Source organism: Apostichopus japonicus, chromosome 7 (assembly GCF_037975245.1).
Source record: "Apostichopus japonicus isolate 1M-3 chromosome 7, ASM3797524v1, whole genome shotgun sequence".
NCBI classification, from domain to species: domain Eukaryota; kingdom Metazoa; phylum Echinodermata; class Holothuroidea; order Aspidochirotida; family Stichopodidae; genus Apostichopus; species Apostichopus japonicus.
Genome location: NC_092567.1, coordinates 26202700 through 26226316, shown reverse-complemented (window position 1 = coordinate 26226316; position 23617 = coordinate 26202700). Strand labels below are relative to the sequence as shown.

Here is a 23617-nt window from a genome sequence, read left to right as displayed (position 1 = left end):
ACATCATGCAGACATCCTTGTAAGGTTGTGAGGTATGCTGAGGCATGAATATACATGTGTGCATTATGACAGATACTATTCTGAAATAACTAGAAAACATAATCATCCTTCCTTCTAAAGCAGGTTATAAAAGTTACATTGCATGTGAGGTATAGTGAGGTATAAATATACAATTGTGCACTGCTTACCTCAAGTAACTTGAAAACAAAACTACTGTTCTATCTAAAAGCAAGACAATTTAATGGATATACTGAGGTATGAACAGACATCCATGTACTGCTTACATTAAATAACTGGAGAACATTATTATCATGCTCTGGAAAGCAAATAACCAAATGTTATAAGGTAAACTGAGCTCTAAACACAAATGTTTGCATTACCCTAACTATGTTTTGTTTTCATTTTTAAACCAAGGGCCCAAAATGAGATTGTTTGTGAGGTACACGGAGGTATATAACAAACATTTGTGTATTGCTTACCTTAAATAACTAGAAAACATAATGATCCTCCTCTCTAACAGCAAAGAACCAAAGACGTGAAGTACATGAGTTATACTGAGGCACTTAAACAAGTAATCAAAGTCAATCTGAAAGAAAAGACAAGAAATATGATTGGAAATAAATATAATTCATAATTTAAGGCATTTAGAAAAAGAATCCAGGCAATAATTTTGTATCTCCAGGAAGATGAAATAATTCAATAGTTGACTCAAATAATGGTTACATTTCATCTAAGCTGTTCATCCCTTTACTGTAATTTTCATGTTTTTACTTCTTAATTTCCTATCACAATGATACACATCAAATCAATAGGACCATTTGGGATAAGGCTTTGTTTGTTAATGGTTTGGAACATATTGTTTTGACCATGGTGTTACTGCGATGAATTCCCACATTTGTCAAGACTATCAAATATACTCAGACGTTTCAAATGAAATGTTGCGCCATTCCAGTATAAAACATTTATGATTTAAGATAAACAGTGAAGCTCAGCAAAGTTGATGGGAATTACAAAGCAAACTGGGTGGTTCCCTGTGTCGCAAAAATGAGATTCATTGAACTTCTTCTGATTAGTGGTGTACAAGGCAGAGCATTTTGTGGGGGATGCTCAGCTATTTGGGAGGAAGGTTACAATATTTTGTACAGAGCAACTATTAGTACCTGAACATCTAGGAAATTGACTAAAGAGTTTGACAGAGCAAGAGAGTTGTTGCTTAGAATCAGGATACAAACCACAGATATCATATCAGCAACTATTAGTACATGAACATCTAGGAAATTGATTAAAGAGTTTGACAGACCACAATATGGGTTGCTTAGAATCAGGATACAAACCACAGATATCATATCAGCACACAACCTCCTGTTCACTAAGTAGTGTACAATCCTATCTAAGATGGTGTCCAGTGAAGTTAATCTTTTGATGGGAGTGTTAGGATGTAGGCATTGACTTTGCCATTTCACAGGCTTGACAAAGTTTGAAATATTTTAACTAAGTTTATATTATTACTTAATGATGTTATTTGCTGTTGCTGTTGTTTTTCATTGATTATTATTATTTTAATATATGATAATATTTTAATAACCCTGTCCCTTGGATATATTACTTACATGTTCAAGCCTTGAATCCTGTGGTCTTTGCAATAACAAAGGTTCTCTGAATGAAAGCTGCAAGTTTAACGATGCGCTAATCCTGACATGACCACCCTGGTGTGAAAAAAGGAAAGAGAAAAGACCCTTACAGTGACCCATAAAGTACAACGATAAATAAAAATATTGCACGTAGACAAGAAAATATAGAATAATTTTAACTATAATATTTCCTTTAACTTCACATAAATGTATCCATTTCACAATATTGTGCAGAGAACTCTCCGCAAATCTTGTACTTCTCGTAGCTGTAAGAATTACATACATTCTACTTGTACTCATATCAAGAAGAACTCTACTTGTACTGATATCAAGAAGAATTCTACTTGTACTGATATCAAGAAGAATTCTACTTGTACTGATATCAAGGAGAATTCTACTTGTACTCATATCAAGAAGAACTCTACTTGTACTGATATCAAGAAAAATTCTACTTGTACTGATATCAAGAAGAACTCTACTTGTACTGATATCACGGAGAATTCTACTTGTACTGATATCAAGAAGAATTCTACTTGTACTGATATCAAGAAGAATTCTACTTGTACTGATATCAAGAAGAATTCTACTTGTACTGATATCACAAAGAATTTTACTTGTACTGATATCAAGAAGAATTCTACTTGTACTGATATCAAGAAGAATTCTACTTGTACTGATATCAAGAAGAATTCTACTTGTACTGATATCAAGGAGAATTCTACTTGTACTGATATCAAGAAGAACTCTACTTGTACTGATATCACGGAGAATTCTACTTGTACTGATATCAAGAAGAATTCTACTTGTACTGATATCAAGAAGAATTCTACTTGTACTGATATCAAGAAGAATTCTACTTGTACTGATATCACAAAGAATTTTACTTGTACTCATGAATATCAAGAAGAATTCTACTTGTACTGATATCAAGAAGAATTCTACTTGTACTGATATCAAGAAGAATTTTACTTGTACTGATATCAAGGAGAATTCTACTTGTACTCATATCAAGAAGAACTCTACTTGTACTGATATCACGGAGAATTCTACTTGTACTGATATCAAGAAGAATTCTACTTGTACTGATATCAAGAAGAATTCTACTTGTACTGATATCAAGAAGAATTCTACTTGTACTGATATCACAAAGAATTTTACTTGTACTCATATCAAGAAGCGCTTTACTAGTACTCATATCAAGAAGAATTCTACTAGTTCGTACTCATGCTGTTGTACTCGACATGTGTTAGTCATGTCAGGATTTAACTTACAGGTCTTGGAAGGGACATCTGGGCGGCTATTTTCAGGAAGGCATCTACCTCCTCCATGGAATGTTTTCTCCGTCTCTCTACTTCGTCTAGTAGTTGGAAGTAAAGTGGATAACAGGGAATTGGAGTCATGACACAAAAGACTTCTGGCAATCTGGCTCCTTCACCTGGAGGCTTTGGTATAAAAAGAAAAATAAACAAAAATAAACATCGCTTTTTGTTTGAGCTGTTGAAATTGTCACATGGTTCTAGTTCTGAACAAAAATGACTGGGCAGGTAACAACATCAGTGCTTTAACCTAACGATGCTGTTACAAATTATTTACATCTAGTTTATATGTTAGTGTTTGGCTCTATTCACCTAACAGTGCACATACCTTATAGCGTACACATTCTTGTGCTTACATATGCTTCATTCTCTAAAAGCCAAAGGTTCCTCCAATATGCTTCACTTAACTAGTAGGTGAGTAGTCCACATGTTTCAGATTTGAAGACAAACTTTTTTATGAGAAAACCTTCCAGGAAGATTCGTGAATCGAATGAAAATTACCTTGTCCCGCCTTTACAGGTTTCATAAACTGAAGTTGAACCTCAACTCAATGTGACTTTGTCTACTTCCTGTTTGTTTCCTTGAGATTTGACTCAAAAAGCTTTTTTATTCGTCCGTTGCCAAATTCTGATAATTTACATTTCAACGACTGAGCATTACTCAAAAAGTACATGCAACTGATTGACTGACCTATCAAAAGACAGTCACCTCATGAATATTTATTAGCAAGTATTAGATTAATGATTACATTCGACTCCAACAATATCTTACATCAGCATTCATCATATGCACACAAAAAAAAAATTATCCAAATATCTAAACTTTATGTTGCCTTCATTTTTTATGAATTGCATAGGGTTGTATATGAAGGGGAATTTACTACACAGCCTATTGACTGGAGTGAAGAGAGGTAGGATCAGGTGCACCTACAGCCCTGGGTACCAGGGTCAATAAGCAGGCCCAGCAAGATATGGTATTAAAAGCAATATATTTCTTGTTTTTATGATACACTTAAGGAAGAATGAAGACTTTATGAACAGGACCCAGTGAACTCTTTCTTCCCCGGGGTAAGACCTGGGGCTGGAGGCCACGGTGGAGTTACTTACCAGTAGTCGTCTGTTATAACCATAAAATCTGGAACCGTCAAAACTGGTTAGTACAAAGGAGAAGGTTTCACTGCCAAGAAAAACAAAAGACAGTCAAAGGTCAACATCAATATGTCTTGGCAAGGACAAGTAATGACTGCGTTATAGCAATCTAAGGAGCTGAGCTGATTATTTTAAGATGGAATGCTGATATTTGGGATTGTAAGACAAAATGTCAAAAGTTTGAATTTTTTTTTTATTAATATTATTAGTAACTTTTCATCTACAAAAAGAAAGAATTTTGTTTACGTTTTAAAGCTGTTCTTGTCTAATAAAGTTACTAAGGGGTCTACCAGCATGGAAGTTTACTGGGATCAGGCTTAGCACATTTAAGCTGTTAAGTCATTTTCCAGCAGGGAGGATGTAAAATTAGTCCTTAACCAAGTAAATTCAGTCATTAAACAAGTAAATTTAGTCATTAACCTAGTAAATTTAGTCATTACCCAAGTAAATTAACCAAGTTAATGTTAACTAGTCAATTACCAAAGTAAATTTAAGTCATTAACCACTGTGTTTTAAATGGCAAGCATTTAGTTGTTTTGATCAACTAGTCTCCTTGTTTGGTCCCAGGGAGGGGAAGGGGAAGGGGGGTTGGAAGGTTACATGTTGAATGGATTATATCATTCAGTTTGTTGCAGTAGAATTGAAAAATCAGGGTAAAATCTGATCTGTTACTATACTTACACTGTAACATGTTTACATTCTAAAGACTACAGGAGGACTGGCTGGTTAGGATATGACTAATACTATTAAGTACTGTCTATAAATGACAATCACATACTAACACCATTGATTATTAATATGTCTGTGGTTTAACACATGTCTGTTTATCTATATATACAGCTGTCTTGGAGACCATCCTAAACAGCTAGTTGAACTTAATCATCATCACTATTGGTCCCAAATTTTAGCACAGTTCAAACTGCTAGCAGTTTTGAAAAATACTTCATCATGGTTCTGAAAATCCAAATTGTTTCCAGACATTGTGTAGTGTTCAATGTCTTAATGGGAAATACATGGAGAGTGTCAGCAAATTGCTGGTTGAAAGTTGGAGCATGTGTGACCATTATTTGACTTCCTACTGTAGCATATTTGGGTTCAATACTGTTTACCCTTTACCAGGGAATGAAAATGTCTTAAAAGACAGAGATATGGTGGGTGGGGGGAATGATTCATCATCACCATGACAACCATGTTGAACAAGCCTATGGAGATACTGCTATACTATTAGTAAGAATAACAAAATCGACTTAAATTTCATATTTAATAATGATGACTCATTGACTCATCTCACCTGTTGTAGCTGTCAACTGGAGCCCATTTAAAGCTATCAGGAAAACAGAAATGCGGGATAGCTCTGAGTTTGTCATTCTGAGTGTCCGAAACCTGTTGATGGATAAAAATCAAATCAAATCAAATCAAAATATTATTTTTATTAAGTGTAACTTATTATCAGCAGAGCAGGGTGGATTTGAGATATCAGCAATCTTTACAAAACTAACCACATTTCAAAAGTTTAAACACCTCAAATTCAAATGATAGACTCAACTTACCCCAGAACCAACAGCTTTGCCAGATAATAATTGCAGGCAATTAGGGAAAAAAATAAGTAAATAAGAGGTAAGGAGGGGCGAAATAGACTAAAGGTAGACCCCCCCCCACCTATTCCTGGCCAGGCTACGGGCATGCCAATAGGGTCTAACAAAATTGGCTCAGTCAAGTGTGTACAGTTAATCCAATAGTTCAGTGTGAGCACCATTGTAACACTCTCCTCCCTAGCAACCCCCTTGTCACCCCCCCTCCCCCACCTTACCAGGCACAAAATAAAAACTGTACCAGGCTACCAGCAAAGAAGAATCTTTGTGTATATAATACAGTGACTAAAAAGTGTGTGAGAATATATATAAAGTCTATAAAACAGGCAACATATAGAGAACAATTAAAGGCAATAATACCAAGAAGTGTGCTGCCACCACATACATAGTAAAGAATGAGAAGAAGAGGATAGGGCTGGTATAGGGATACCAAAGACACTTAGAGTAACATTACAATCAACAATGTCAATCCGATCATTGTAAGATAAAATTAATACATTGCAGTCTTTGATATCTGGTCAAGTGGGGCTCTCAAGCCTTTCTGCTAAGGGTTCTGTCACATAGGTCCTAATGTGTGTGATCTACAATGTTTACAATTCTCAAAGAGTCAAATTAACATGATCAGGTGAAGGGCGGCGCTATCAAGCATGAGAACACACCAGAGGCTCATTCGTATTGCTGAGGAGCTGGATGACTCATTCAAAGTGGTCACATGTGGAATTATAACAAACGAAAGACATGTATTAAGAAGACGCAACTTAAAACAGTTTGACTTGGAGGTTCTTCTTTAATAATTACAAACCAACTAATAAATGTTTCTACTGCAATCATGATACTGATGGTGATTCAGAGTCAATGCTATTAAAACTCATAGTTAAAGCTTGTCAAGTTTCACTGAACAAGATAACACCAATATGACAGCGCCCTCTATTAATTTTGCCCTGAATGGAGCGCCCCAATGAAGAAGTTTGCTCTGAGACAAGACGGAGGTTGTACCATACTCTGTACTACATATAACATTCAATGATAAATGTATAGGTGTGTGACATGAATATTTCGTTATCATTTCCTTTAAAGATTGTGTGAAACTGTAGGTCACACATAGTGCTCTCTCTGTAAACAACAGCTTCCTAGTAAAACCACATTTCAAGCACTAGAGAAGTCTGAAGTATGTGATTAATTTCCAATTGACTAATATATATCCCAATATTCTTTGAAACACTACATGTATTCTCTGGTTAATTTATTACTATCAAATATGAATTACTTCCCTTGGAAAAATCAAGAGAGTTAACAACTGCAAATTAATGCACCAGAAAGCCAAAAGGCTTAGGGATTCCTTGCCCATAGCAAATATTTTTGAAGTACTGTATTAAGTACTGTGGTTTTCAAACAAACATGTTTTTGTCATGAAGTTACTGTGTTTACACTTTGGTATAGACTGTATACAGTAGATACTGAAAGCAGCATTTTGCGTTTGGTCGCCGTTTTCTACTTTTTTTACATGTCCATCAAGTTTTTTACATACAGTATGTCAATCACAAAACAGCAAACTAAGATATTAGCCAAGTTTTTCCCTGCCAACAACGTTAAATGGCGAGTAGGATTTTTGCAGATAATGAGAAATGTGTCCACGACAAATTCCACAGTTAAAATTAATCGCATACAGTTTCCCAAAACCCACTAGTTTGAATTCAACCAATCAGAGATGCAGGTTTAGTTATGAGCCGTTGCTAAAAATAGATTCAAGACTTTGCGTTGGTACAACCAGGGAGTTGTTATGGAACTCCCTGGTACAACTGCCATATAGACTGTACACAAATCAAGCATGGTGTTGTATTACTAGGCCTATTGGTCAATGACATTCGTAGTATTTAAATATTCATATTATGGGCGAGGTTTATTTGGATCCCAACAGAAAATATCTTGGAGAAAAACAAAGTTGAAAGTTGCAAATTTTTCGACATTTATGCCACCATTTGAAGTAAGATTTAAATAGACAGGCTAGTTATGTATGTCGTTATGGCATCATGGAGTCAGTGAGGTTGAGAAAAATCCTAGAAAAGGACGCAAAAATGCTGCTTTAAGATCTATGGGCATTGACTAACATTTATGTGAACCATGAATCCCAGTATGAGTCATCAAAGTTTGACCTCTGACATATCATGTTTACAAGGCATGCACAGTTTGACCTCTGATCTCCACCATATTTAATAGGGTTGTTGTACTCACCACAGGTCTTTATTAATAACTTAATAATAGAAGATAAAACATTTTTGTATTAACAGTCATACTGTAAATCAACTTTTTGCATTCAATTGTGGGTATCACATGCCAGACATAAGGTCCAGACAAGTTTTCTGTTTGATATAGTATATCATGTTTACAAGTTTCTCCATGTTTACAAGTTTCTCCACGTCAAATGACCTTTGAAATCCACCAAAACAATACGGTTCTTCTACTGCATATGGGACACCCTTGCACACACAAGTATGAAATATCCCTTAATTCTTGAGATATCATGTTCATTGTTTTCAGTTTGACTTCTGGTGACCACGAATGACCTTTGACCTCCATCAAAAACAATAGGGTTCTTTTGCTCAATAGGGGGTATCCATATGCCAAGTGTGATATCCCTCAATGTTACCATTCTGGTGGTATCATAGTAGTGTCTAATAGACACACACACACACGCACACAAGCAAGCCATCACCATCGCATAGATTACTGTTGCCTTTGGCAAGGAATCACAAATGAGGTAGAGTTTTATGTTTTCTCTTTTAAAACCTTTTAGGGGAATCACCAATTTTGTAAGAGTTTATTTTCTCTTTTAAAACCTTTAAGGTAAGGTACAGCTGTTTCTTTTTCCAACACCCTCTGAAAATTTTGAGATATAATCTATTTTATTTGTTTATACTTAACAAAGATGTTTACACAGAGAACGTTTGAAGCGGATAATGAAGTATATATTTTGATAGCAGTGTAGAGGAGATTTCCTAACCACACCTGTTTTTTATATAAAATCAACAAGGATACATCCTACTTTGAGTACCCCTTCCTATTGAAACAGAAAGTTATTGCCACACAATAGAACTATAACATAGAAAGTCCCGATTTAAGTTCCCCCGCTCAATGGAAATATGACACCTATTAAATGGAATCAAGTTTTCCCTCCAACTTTAAACAGCGAATGATAAATTAGTTCAACTGGTTACGCAACCTTGACACTCATCAACTTGAACAAAAGACAAAAGGGTAATTAGGCTAATTATGCTAATTACCAGAAAGAAAGAGAAAGAAGAGAAAGTAACTTGACAAGATTACTCAATAAAACAAATTACAAAACACCAAACATGCAAGTATAATCTGAAATAATCTACATGTATATAAAACAAGAGGCTCTTTACATATGAAATACAATTACCGTGAAATCCTAAATATAAGACAAAAGGAGAAGAAATCCCAAAACTCTGGTAAATGAACAGCTAATTAATACAAATAGTTAATAAGAAAGAACAAAGGAGATCTCCTTCACCAATAAAGTCCAGTAATGAATAAAAAGAGGCATTTTCTTTATTGTGCCTGATCATGGAAAACTTACACTTCTGTTAGTAAAATATCGTCCCTGTTTATTAATTGCAGGAGAAAAGAGGACATAATTTGGGGCATAGTTTTAATTCATTAAATCATTCAAGTGTAGCACTGTTTAGTAATTTTGCAATAAAGATATAAAAATTTAAAGATAATATTAATGATTCTATACAAAAAAAATTCTCCAAAAATTAAAGTTAGAAAAAAGTAGAAATAGCCTTGAAAATCTCCAAACTTTCTGATTGGGAATTTACTTCATTCCTCCCTTAGCTATAAATGTGCCCTCTGATCCACTTAGCCTATAGCAACTGGTAACGTTCTTGCACTGCACCCTCCCCCCTTGAGCCCCCTCCCTTGACCACCATCCTTGACCCTCCTCTCCAGTTCACACCCTCTTCCTTCAAAATTCAAAATGACAAATTTACTGCATGGAACTCCACCTACAGTACCCGATTTAACATTTTACTACTACCTACTGTACCTGAGGGTATTTGAAATCGGAAGAATTCCTACATTCACCTGCAGCTTTCTAGGTTGTATAAAAATGTGGTACCCTGGTCACAACGTATGCAAGGTACTAGACTTCTAACTTCAAACTAATCAGGGACATGTTTCAAGCTGTGGTCACTAACAGCTTCTTGGACTCTATGTACAAACTAGAACAAATTCTCACCTCATCTGGAAAACGTCTGATTTCGCAAGGTTGGTATCTTCTCTGTGTTTTATCAAATTCTAAAGAAACCACGACGACATACTCGTAGAGTTTGGCAGATTGAATGTTCCTTCTAGCTTGCTCTAGACTGCAATAATGGGATGTCCTGGCTTTGGTTTTCCTAACTGCTGTTAATCTCTTTTCAGTTTCTGGAATTAAAAAGTAACCAAGAACAAATATGAAAGAGAGCAATTACCCTTGTTTGGTCAAATATCATCAGACATCATTTACAGTCTCAATACGTGTTTGCTGATGAATTTCAGAAAACAAACTTCCGAAGCAGATTCAATGTTTCTTGTACCTAAATGCACTCTGACCAGGTGGGTTTAATGAAGAAAAGCTGTCGCAATCGAAAGAAATATTTATTTTCTGTTGCCCATATGGCATGAATGATTTACCCTAAAATCACTGCGTCCGCCCATATCAGCATGTTCATTACACTTAAAATTTGGCAAACACACATTTAGACTTTAAAATAATTTTGAAACAAAAATGAAAAACCTGCAAGAAGATGCTCTCCATAAAGACGATAAATATCTTTATGTACATGTATACTACTTCCATAACCTAGTGTGTTTAACTGTAAGGTAAACGACAAAGGCAAATGAATATATATAATTGAAAACATAATGAGTTGGAAAATCCAGATATATATATATATCTGTACTATACAAAATCCCATTGGCATACGCTGGCTATTATTTAACCTTTCAAGGAAATGCCTGCAATGGGCATGGATGAATGCTTACTGTAGGATCAATGTCTTTAGAGAGGAAATGACATCATACTGTACTTTGTTTTGACTGTATTTTTAATGGTACCAAGTGCCAAACTTTTATACAAAACAGTGGCATACTCGACACATACACGACACAGATACATATATACTCAGACACATACACAACACACAGATACATATACTCAGACACATACTGTACACGACACAGATACATATATACTCAGACACATAGACGACACAGAAACATATATACTCAGACACAAACACAACACACAGATACATATACTCAAACATGCACAAACCTATTGAGAAACATACACAACACACAGATATATATATATATATACTCAGACACATACACACTAATTGGGACACATAAACAACCAGAGATGTAAACACACAGATACATATACTCAAACATACACAAGCCTATTGAGACACATACACAACACACAGATACATATACTCAGACACATACACACTAATTGGGACACATAAACAACCAGAGATGTGAACACACAGATACATATACTCAAACATACACAAGCCTATTGAGACACATACACAACACACAGATATATACTCAGACACATACACACTAATTGGGACATAAACAACCAGAGATGTGAACACACAGATACATATACTCAAACATACACAAGCCTATTGAGACACATACACAACACACAGATACATATACTCAGACACATACACACTAATTGGGACACATAAACAACCAGAGATGTGAACACACAGATACATACACACCCATTGCGACACATACACAACACACAGATACATTCACGCAGACATATGATAGGTAGACTGTATAACAGAACAGGTACTGTACAGTACGTATGACACAAAATGTAAGGAAATCCGCAACCCCTCCAATTTCCTGATGCTTGTGGAAGATTATATTCCATTAGAGAATCTTCTTTTGCTAACTTCCTTAAGCTTCAATGGCAGAAGCAAATTCTATGCCTGGATAAATGTGTTACTTAAACTAAGAGAACAAACACTTTACACAATCAAAATGTGTTGCAAGTTTCCTTATATTGATGGTGCAATATATACGTTTTGTATGTGTGATACACACATGCACTATAGATGTAAACAATGTGTACATGTGTATGTACATGAACGTTTATATCTATGGTATATATGTATAGGAGACAAGTCAGTCAGTGCTGAGGAATGAAGTAAATCTTGAGCATTTATGGGTATAATGCAGTTCTGATATTAAAAAAAGAAATATAATCATTATCAAAGCTTGTCATTTGCCATTGGTATATCAGGTACGTTTTAGTGGAACTGTCATGTTAACTTGAAATTTATCACAACTTATCCCCAACCCCCCTCATACCCCCATACCCCTCCCCCATACTCTACCCAAAGTCTACATTTACTCCAATACATCCAGTAAGAGATACATGTCGCATGGGATCCTGAGTAAAATGCTGGTCAGAATGGACTAAGTAAAGTGACTAGCTTGGAATCTTCTTGAGAAGAGTGATATTATGGTAGGACTAGACTTGACATGGTCCCACACAGCCGTGTAATGATTTACTTGCGGGCAGTGGACCAAGCATGAGACTGGGACCCTAAAGTGAGCACAGCTACAGTAGCAACCCTTTCTGGGGCCAAGCTTCTTCCTCTGTTTCAACCCTGTTTACCCTTTTGAGTTAGAATAGTATTATTAGGCCAATTATTTACCTCTTCAATGTTAACAGAACTATTTAGGCTTGGGGCCCTTATGGATCATGGGCCCAGAGCTTTCCCCCTCTCAACACCCCTAGCATTATGTCACTGGTATCACCATACAGTAGGTATGAATAGCTAAACTGTCTACAATGCCTCCTATAGTCGCAATACAGTTAAATGTTTTCTGAAAACAAACAAAAGAATTGGCAATTTGTTTGCGTAGCTGGCCAGCAACATGAAAGATCCATTAAGAAAATAAAACTTCTTTGAAAGGAAATTAGATCCAAAAGATAAACCGAAAGTGCTTCTAGCAGTTACGACTGTATACAGTAGGGAAATCATTTCTGTTCTTTAAAATCTAGAGGAAGACCCAAAAGATTTGAAAGAAGAGAACCATTTATTAAAACTCTGGACATATTTAATATTAACACAGCATTGATGAACAAAGGTTCAAAACTAGCTGACTGACAAAGGAAAAGGCTACTGGAAGAAATTACAGACAAGAAAATCCATGAACATTTGATTGACTGATTTAATATCAGCTGGTAGAAGCAGATAAACTAAGATGAGTCATGACTTTCAGACTAAACCATAAATGTATCTGTTAAAGCAACACTTTAATGTGTTGAATCAGGACATGTTACCATACTGAACTTACAATGGAAACACTCTCCAACATACCTGGTTTAGATATTTACGAGTGATAAACTTACTGGCCTCCTCACAAATGATGCACCAGCTACCTTGTTTAGACCACCTGGTAACCTTTTGACCTCCCATAGTGACCCGTCCTCTTCAGAGACCTACCTCCGCATAAATCACCTTATAAATTAAGATATGCAAATATCTTCAATACACACAACTAGGCGCTTTAGATGGAATATCTAATGATAACTGATACTTTATTCCAGAACGGAAGATAAAATTCTGTCCTGAGAGTCAAAGGTTTATGTGTGAAACAGCAGTCTTACAGTTAATAATGGAACACTAATCCAGCCAATATTGGAACAAATCTCGAATATCTGACTAGTTTGTAGCATATTCAACACAGTTGTGATAACAAGCATCTCTTAATTTGGATTCCCCAGAACTAAGTGGTTGGGTATTAACTCACCTGTCTCCAATCAACTTATGCACTTCCTCATCTACCTAACCTACTGAATTACTCAAGTTTTAGCACTGTTCAGTTACCAATATCAAACAAATAGCTAAGTAATTTCTGCAGACCAGTACAACAGAATATGTGCTACGCAGAATGCTGTAGCCTACTAATCAACCAACTATTAGACACAGTGCCTACTAAAGTTAGACTGAGAAGTATCACAACCAGGAGTGACTATGATCACATGACTTGGGGCAAATGATGCAACATTACATCCCAATTCAAAATGTTTTCTGCTTGTGTCATTGCTTCAAATGCCACTGCCTTTATCCATTCAGCCACAGCACAAATAAAGTTGAAAGCAGTATATACAGTACTATACACATATCCCATTGAGTGACTATCCTACATGCTGTGCTGTTATACCAATGACATGCACTGTTTAGTCACAAGACCAAATTTCATAATGTCATGGTAACGCAAAAAATATTGACCTAATTTGCCAATGCTTTGCTAAATCAATTTCCTTCATAATCGTGACTTTAATGTTTTCACAATTTAAGAACTGAGATTTGATTGACCTACAGTAAGCATGAAATATAAAACTGACCTACAGTACCTGTCACCTCCCAAATCTCTCCATCAACCTCCACCCATCCTCCCTCCCTCTTCTTACTAATAAGTACATCGGAAAAATGGACAGAGAATGAGAGTAAAATATGCTGAAAACACAAGGATACTTATATACAGTAGTGTTTCTTGGAAACGAAGGTAAAGGAGCTTCTATGACCACAGGTCTAAGATGAAGTTCCAAAACTTGTAAGAAATGGGTGAAATTTGTCACGTAAAAGTCGCTATCAAAAACATGTAGTTTCTTCCTAGGTGGTAGATTCGGAAGGTGTTAGTGGGCTATGCCAGGGAGCGAGGGCGCAGTACTAAAACATTCCAATGTGTACTTAGGTAGATGGAAAAGTGCAGATGTTGAGCGGGAGACAAGTAAGAGAGGAAGGAGTGAAGTAATTGCTGCCACAAACAAAACCTTTCCTTAAGGGTAATTGCCATCGCACCAAATATACTGGGAGTCACACCCCTGAATTCTTTCTACCAGATAAAATACTGTAAAAGTCAGTCATACCGTACCCTTAGATCGTGTTATCTGTTGAAATCTTCTCAACTCCACGCCATGCGTCATTTTAGTCAAACCTATTCTCAAAACCTGCAGTCCTATTAAATCTTCTTTGCATTTATTTTACACAATATCCTCAGTAATATATTAACCAGAAAATATATTCAAAACACAATCCAGATAGTACACAAAAGTTAAAAATCTCTGTTAACTACTGTAGTTCCAGACTAATTATATTCCTTAGCACGATTGAGTATTAAACTGACAGCCAAGTATTTCAAGAGCTGTCTTACACAGTGGGTACTGAACAACATACTTTTACACAAGCCTCTTTTATTGTGCATTGAGCAAACAACATGTGGACTAATAATACTTTATCCTGCCTATTAATAACCAGTAGCCCGATACAGAAGTGATACAGAAGCGCCACACGTGCTACTGTTAGTACAGTATCTATGGTATAGTGGACTGTGATATTGGTCAGCTCCAATCATCATTAATTAATGACATCCGGGAGACTTACAACTTTCAAAACTTCTTTCATAATCTTTCTATTTCCAACATATCCTGTTACCTGTCATTGTTGACGGATGACTTAGTTCAGTCACAGTTGACAGAATCTGGGACTAGTTTTTAAAGTGGAAGTCGGATTAAACATTCATCATTATTTACAATTAAAACTAGTTTTATTTGTCAATGTTCAAAGATGAATTATTTCACTGCTGGACAAAGTTAAACAAAGTTGCAGTTGCCCTTTAAACCAAAAACGAAATCACTGCTTCATAACAAGAAAACAATATTTCATAAATACAACTGAAACAAAGACTAGGTGCAGTTCAGTTTCCTTGCTGAAATTTACTAATGCAGTCATAATTTTATTTGTAGCAAAATCAACTGTCATGACATTTATTCTATTTTTAGTGATCAAATCTGTGATTGAGGAATGACATAAATGTTCGTCAACAATTTTGATTTGTAAGTTGAAAGTAACATCCTCCAGCCAACAGAACAAAGAAAGGATCACAAATCTAACGGCTGGTGATCAGTTTTGTTCCTAACGCAGGATTCTGCGTCTGGGGTGCCATCTTTTCGCCAGGGATGCAAAACATTGAAATTGCTTGCCCCCTGGCGGACTGGACGCAAACTTTTTTGGAGGGGTGGGGGAGGGGGAACAAATCCCAAGTACACACACTCACAGCTAGGCCTTTGCAAAATATAACAATCAATTTTTGAAGGAATATCTTTCTTTCTTTCTTTCTTTTGAAAGCACCTTAACTTCTTCTCAAAAGAACCCAAATTACTTCCTGATCCATTGTACAATTGATTGAATTTGTTTGAAAACAAAGAAATCATAACAATCAAGGGCAGCAAAGTACAGAGTTAACAACATTTCCCATTACAGATATTTTCATGCTAAAAATAGCAAATGGTGCATTTCCAAATTTCCTGTGATTTGATTGGCTAATAGTCCCTTACCATTGTCTACAATCATTCTTGCATCTATAGTGCTCAGTGAACAAAAGTATGTTGTTTAAATGCAACTACATGTAACATTACTGTCCCCTGTGTAGAGATAGTGAAGTTAATTGCTATAGGCTATCATGTGTGCACTGACAGATCATAACGTTAGGCCTTGTTGACACATATTTTGACAAGAAGCACTCATGGTAGGAAGTTGTAATTAAACTGTTCCTAAGAATATTGTTTTGATCACAAAATGTTATGAGTTGAGACAATTTATGAATTGTGTGGAAAGGTAACATCTCTGATACTGTACAGGATTTTTCATCTCACTGTATGTTTGTTCTCTCTAAGAGTTGCCAAAATGTGCATTCATACCAAAGGAATTTCTTCATCGCAAACTTACATAAATTTTCAGTCCCTTTGACCACATGCTCAGTTAAATTTGATGTAGGTGTAAACTATATACTGTACTTTGTCAAAAGTTGCCATTTACACTTGAGTTTTTGATTGACATTGCTTGAAAGTTATTTACATATTGTAATGGGAGAGGGGTCGGAACTGGCTGGGGTTGGGCCGACTTGCCTATAGTGGTTGGGGAAAAGGATAAATTTGTTCAACTTTGTATCAAACTTAAAGAATAAAATTGCATTTGGTAACTATAAATGGGGCTCATAAAAGTTGTGACTTGTGAGCAAGTACTAGGCCTTTACGGGGTGTGTGCTTGTGTTGCCAAGATCTATACGTGATATTGCAGGGAGATTTCTGGCTGACTACGTAATGAACAAGCCCTAAGCACATGAGTCAGTTTTAATGTTATGCGCCAGTCTGAGGCATGTTACATTCACAACTTCATTGTTACCCTGTTAGATGGGCCTCTTACTATCTGGAAGTACATGTACTGTACCCTATTCTCACCCACTTTCCCTTAAGAGGAATTACCTTCATCTACCATAGAGTTGCTTTGGTTAGATCTCTTCTCGTCCCTCACCCCACCTCTTTCTCCCTCTTTCTCACACCAACTCTTCCCAAGGGGAATTACCTTCATTGTCTATAGAGATGCTTTGGTTAGATCTCTCCTTGTCCCTCACCCCCACCCCCCCCCACTCCCTCTTTCTCACACCAACTCTTCCCGAGGGGAATTACCTTCATTTTCAATAGAGTTGCTATCTTCAGACGAAACAGAGGCTCTCTCATCTTCTTCTGTCTTTACTTTGCTTCGGAATGCTTCATGGATTTTCCTTCTCATCTGGAGCAAAAACAAATATATATTATTTCATTATTAACTGGATAAATTGGTACCAGAAGATGATGCATTTGTGGTGGTGACAGCAAGACTAGAGGATTCACACCTTCATCAAGCCTATCTCAATTTATATTTGTTTCTGACCACATTGAGCTTGTACAACAATTTAACTGTCAAGTAGCCGTTTCGCTGACTTTCATCATTTTGTCATACAATAGTCATTTTACCAAGCTGGGTGTCCATCTGTCTATAATACTGTTAGCCTCTGATGAAGATCCTCCCAGTATCGGATGGTCAGGCCATTAAAGATATATTTACCAACAGGATTTGTTTACTAAACATACATACCTGTAGTAATGCATTTCATTATCAATTGTTTATTCTGTCTTTAAAGTCATCTTGGTAGATCCTTTTCAAAAGTTACTACATCATCTTACCATGACTTCTCCTTGCTATAATGTTCTCTTGAAATCTGTTGCTTAGAATTTAAAGTGAATTAAAGTTTTAATGAGGGAAGACACTATATTTTCTCTTTCTCTTTTTTTTTGGGGGGGGTGGGGGGCCAGAGAGGGGAGGTGGTTAGAATATTGTCATCAGTTGTGGATAAAATGATTTACGATGAAGTATAAACTTTCAAGCAACGAACATGTATGACAGTAGCATGAACATCATCCCTCTCTTCATTTTCATCCTTAATCAACCAATCAACTTTGGGTTCTTTCCATCAACCATCCAGCTGAGGGCAAAGGAACTTACCTCTGGATTACTATTTCTTTTGATGGCATTTCTCCTCAGAAAGGAATCACCACGATTAGAACCATGAAATTGTTGCATCCTGACTACATAGTTCTTGTCTAGACAACTGTTATCCCCTCTTGGAGAGATGTGAACCAACATTTATCAAGACTGTAAATTTATGTCTTTTCCAAAAAGAATCAATCACAAGAGTGCTAAGATTATGAGGAGGCAGGTAGGCTTAATAATTTCTCTTTACATTTTTTGTGAACGCTGTCTTTAATGAAATTCATTTAGAAGTCTCCAAGTTTGGACTAATTGGCACATATGAAGGAATAAGTCTGCTAATTAATTCTTAACAACCTGGCTGGGTTTTTTCATATCTGTCTCTGATAATTAAACTGAATTATTAATGTTTTTTTAAACTTTCTCAATGTTGATGCTCTAGGTGCTTTAGTCACATTTCTGGTCCTTCAGATGCTCTTACCAGGAGCTATCTTCCTTCTCAACTTTCAGTAGCATCACAAAAATATAAATTACAGACAACAATATCACAATTTGCTAAGATAAAAATGTAATTTCTTAGCTTCGGTGGTTCTCTCTTGAGTTTTGTCACTTTCATGAATTAATCCCATAAAGTGTAAATTGAATTTTGAATATACAACAAATATTAATTAATACTAAGTGCTCAATAAATTCATCCATGACATTTTTTCCTTCAAAGAATTAACTTCTACCAAGGGTAATGTTTGTTCTACTATGATTGCATCATCACTATGATGCAGCACTATACACTAAACATCATTTCACTATTTCAGTCCTATCCCTTTCACAATGTATGCTATGATTCCACAGATGGAAACTGTTTGATCCCTTTTAGAGAAAGTCTGGTCTTTCACAAAGTATGCAGTGGTTCGACAGATTATTCCGAATCGAGAATGCACATGTTTATGTATGCCACATCATGCACAGATGACATGAACAACTGCTTCCATCACATGAGTAACCATAAACACAGCTCCAACAGAATAACTGATTAAGACGATTACCTCCACAATAAACTCTACTTTACAAGTCACGTACGCACATTTCTACAGTAAAATTAGCTGAACACAAAGAGTATGGCTATTTCTTGATGGCCTACTGTATATCCATAGCCAAAAAAAACATTAAGAATTCTTCAAAAAGTATATATATTCCAATCACCGCACCAGTAATTATCCAACTGTCTTTGTTCTTCACGACCTTGATGAATCTAAGAGTAGGCTACACGATTCATCAGCTATTATCCCGTGGGAATGACTGACAAAAGTAATCAACTAAGTTAGTAATAATAAACTTGTCATTTGCTGTAGTATCAAATCATGTTATCAACATAAATCCACAGAATTTCTGTTTCCTGTGGAATCACTATCAGGAAGTCTACGACTCTACACTAAGCGATGCAAGGAGGATCTAGTACAGTAAATATATGGCTTCAGTCCAGGTTAGCTAGCAGCATGGTAATAACCGTGAAAAAAGAACAGAGATTTAGAGTGACCCATGGTTTTCAATTCACTGACAAATAATAAATACCACACAATCTTCAGTCCATAGCAATATTTACCATGCTAGGATCAAACCTTACAACTATGTGCAGCCGTGCATGAAGGACTAGTTTTACACTGAGAACTACTGTACATAGTATGAGCAGTATGTATCTGTAAGGTGGATGTGTTTACACTTCTGGTTAATATTATACTTTGGATTGATAGTAAAAACACCAATGATTTGCATCCAAACAGCGATGGAAAGAAACATTTGAGGATACCAACTCGCACAAGTCTCAGTTATATTCCAACTCGCACACTTCGTTCCTTCAACAAACTGTATTTAACTGTTCCTAAACCACGCTTGAAGACCTATGGTTACAGAAGCTTCGAATACTCTGGCTCTTATCTCAAGTTACCAGATCACATTCGAACTTGCTCTAAACTTTCTACATTCAAAAGTCCACTTAAGAACCATCTTTTCACTTGTTCTTTTGTAAATTAATCTGCTTTCTTTGTAAAGCGCCTTGAGCAGTGACTTTTGTCTACTGATTTGGCACTAGATATAAGTCTCATTTATTATTATTATTATACCAAAAATCCCTTTCTGTCTTTCAGCCGAACAGGGCTGGATGGGGAGGGGAGGAGGGAGGGGGGAGTTGTTCCCTGTAGAGGTGACGGTGTATGAGTCAGTCTTACAGCTGGGGAAAACCAATAGTTGTATCAAAGTAGATAACCCAGCTGGTAGCAGTCAGAGAAAAGTAGTTTATTTGATGAAACCAAAGGTTACAGATACTTGTATGGTGAAATGATCTTTTCATATACATCTTAAACCAAAGGTCACAGGTTAAGCCAAAGGTCAGTATTTTATGTAAATTTTACTTTATAATTGTGATCTTAAAGATAGAAACTTACAGATTTCTTTTTTGTCTGTACTCTCAGTGGTCGTCTCAGACTGGCTGACATTTTTGCTGGATTTAAGTGTTGTTCAGTTAGTCAAGCCAAACTATTGAAATCTTCCACAAAAGCACTTCCACCTTTCTTTGATAGACAAGTCCCAGTTTATTATTGGGAATAGCAGCTGCAGTTAAACTTCAAACTTAACTGGAAAATAAACTTTGGTTTCCAAATATAATTTTTGATCTATACACTTGTTCACAAGCCAAGTCCGTCACAACATACCTGCATAAATATCCTTTCCATATGATAAACACCATATCTGATATGCAACGTTTTATTTTTCCTCAATCAGGGTACAAGGTTTCATGCCATGGATTATTAATAATTCCTTTATATTTCCAGACTTTCTATGACGAAATAGCTACCGGTGAGAGCCAACATCAAGGTACTATCATCGATGCTTTCAGAACAAAAATTCTGTTATTCTAGATACAGCAGAACATCCATGGGTGCAAGAGTTGAAAAAATGGGTGCAAGAGTCGTAAACATGGGTGCAAGAGTCGAAAACATGGGTGCAAGAGTCATGATGAACTAGTAACTGCATTTATTTAACAAGTACTATCGATAGGTATGCACTTAACAATCAATTTCATCTCACGTAATTGAGATGTATCCATTGGCAACTGGCAATTTAAACAACAACAACTGTTCTGATACGCCGATGGCTTTAACTGACTCTCTTCTCCGCTGTTTCAAACCTAGACAGTTTGCATGAACACCACTCAAAGGTTTTCTTTTGTCAGCTGGGATATCGTGAAATTTCAAACACATATTAGAAATATCCTTATTCCTTCAAATGGAAACTGTTCTCAACGGCAGTGATCAATCTCTGGGTCCTTGTTAGCCGATTCTAATTCCTTAATGAAAGATCTAACCTGAAGTCACATGTATATTGCACACACCCTCAGTGTACACCCTGTATTTGTTCACATAACAGTGTTGTTAACACTCCAATACAAAAGCACACTTGTGTCATGGAATAAGACCCTTCTAAAGGTGTTAGTATTCAATGCACTATTTATAACTGCACATGAGCTTCATTCATAGCTACTCACAGTCACTAAACCACAAGGTAATCTTTTTCTTTGTTTAGGAACAAATATTAGTGCCAAAATATATCACACAAGACTTGCTCTGGGTGTAGGCTTTCCCCACCTTGACTCTGATGAAGGCCTAAATTGTTTACAAACCTACTGTATATTTGTCATGACTCAAGAAATTTGTTATGACTCAATTTCAACTTGAAAAAAACTTAGTCTGACAATATACCAGGAAGCTGAAACATAAGTTAATTCAAGTTGTACAGTGCATAGAGGTAATGAATAAATTTGTTTTTTGACTCTTGTTAAAGTTATCATGTACATTGTATGTACTATATATAACTAGTAGTCTTTGTGTTACTGTATTACTATGTACATGTACTGAATGTCTATAGTACTTCCCCTAATAGCTCCTGTACAAAATAAACACTTCCATGGAAATCATGCTACCAAATCCTATGTGAATTTAACATTTATAAAATTATGTCAAGTTACAGCAACCATCATGTTTTCAAAGTAATTTCTCTCCAAATTGCACTTAACAGTCACAAACAATTGAGAAAGATTGAAATGTGCATCCAATCCTGTGCAACACAATCCTACACCGTGTTTGTAAATAAAATATATTCCTTTCTCAATTAAACTTGAACTTTGAGAATCACAAAGAGTCTGGAAAGGATAAAGCTCGGGTTTCCTGTTGCGATGTACTTTAGTCCATTAGTTGCACACAAAAACAATGGGTTAATCAGTACTATTCTACAGCGATCACAGACTAACAACTGGACCATGGTATGTGCTATAACTCCTCAAAAAACTGATGTCGCAGTACCATCAAGAAGATTATAATATACAGTGCTGTACTAATATACTGTAGCGGTGTGTGTTACTGCAATACAGTACATACTGACACTGTAGTAAAGGCTATATACATTTTAGCAACAATCAGGAAATAATCCACACCAATATATGACCCCAACTGAACCACAGCGACCAGAGCTAAAGAAGGAAACATTGGATACTTTTCCTGCTGATTTTGTGGTCTCACTTCATGTATGATGGTCTATGGTCTACGTAACACAATGCATGGTCTATATAACACAACGCATGGTCTATATAACACAACGCATGGTCTATATAACACAACGCATGGTCTATGTAACACGACGCATAGTCTATTTATCACAACACATGGTCTATGTAACACAGTGCATGGTCTATGTAACACAGTGCATGGTCTATGTAACACAGTGCATGGTCTATGTAACACAACGCATGGTCTATATAACACAACGCATGGTTTATATATAACAACGCATGGTCTATATAACACAATGCATAGTTTATGTAACACAACGCATATCACAACGCATGGTCTACTAACACAACAATGACAAGTCATACTACAGTGCATGGTCATGAGGGAGGGTATCCGGGCCGGGCGTGTTGGGGAACCACTGTTTGAGATTCCTGGGAAATTAATGTTTTAAACAATGTAACACGAACCTATTTGATATGCTCCAACATTTAATTGTATCTTTGTTTTACTGGGAAGGTGATTATTACTCAACTAAATACTGTTCTGCATTTAATAAGCTCAACTGACATTATTGCTTTATACATAGAGGAAAAAATTTCACCACATACAGGTATTTCCCTTAAATTATAACAATCCCAATTCAAACATTTCACTAAAACCTATCAAACTACCTTTGGAACAAGGTAAAAACATATTGCATACCCCTCTCCTATGTGGGAAACAAGCTAGATATGATGCTTGCCAAGACTGCGAACTGCCACCACCACCACCCCCCCCCGGCTCCTCCCGCCTCCATCTCTCCCTCCTGTGGGGAAGCCTGGCATTTATCACAAACTATTCTTTGTACAATATACCTTAATTTATAACAAAATCACTTTAAAATTGAACTTGACCGCTGTTTCTTATAGCGTTGTGGGCTAGTGCAAATTTCACAAAACCGGTAGTGTTG

General features: G+C 36.2%; 1 protein-coding gene across 2 annotated transcripts in view; it reads right to left on the bottom strand.

Moving 5' to 3' along the window:
* LOC139969921 (uncharacterized) overlaps nt 1-23617 on the bottom strand; it is a 74081-nt gene that overhangs the window by 8513 nt on the left and 41951 nt on the right. For both annotated transcript variants that reach the window (XM_071975331.1, XM_071975332.1), the window contains exons 4-10: nt 17269-17371; nt 9952-10139; nt 5387-5478; nt 4054-4123; nt 2903-3073; nt 1611-1706; nt 480-586 (exon numbers count right to left, since the gene is read on the bottom strand). In XM_071975331.1, the coding sequence (XP_071831432.1) occupies nt 480-586; nt 1611-1706; nt 2903-3073; nt 4054-4123; nt 5387-5478; nt 9952-10139; nt 17269-17371 (827 nt within the window). The remainder of the gene's footprint in view (nt 1-479; nt 587-1610; nt 1707-2902; nt 3074-4053; nt 4124-5386; nt 5479-9951; nt 10140-17268; nt 17372-23617) is intronic.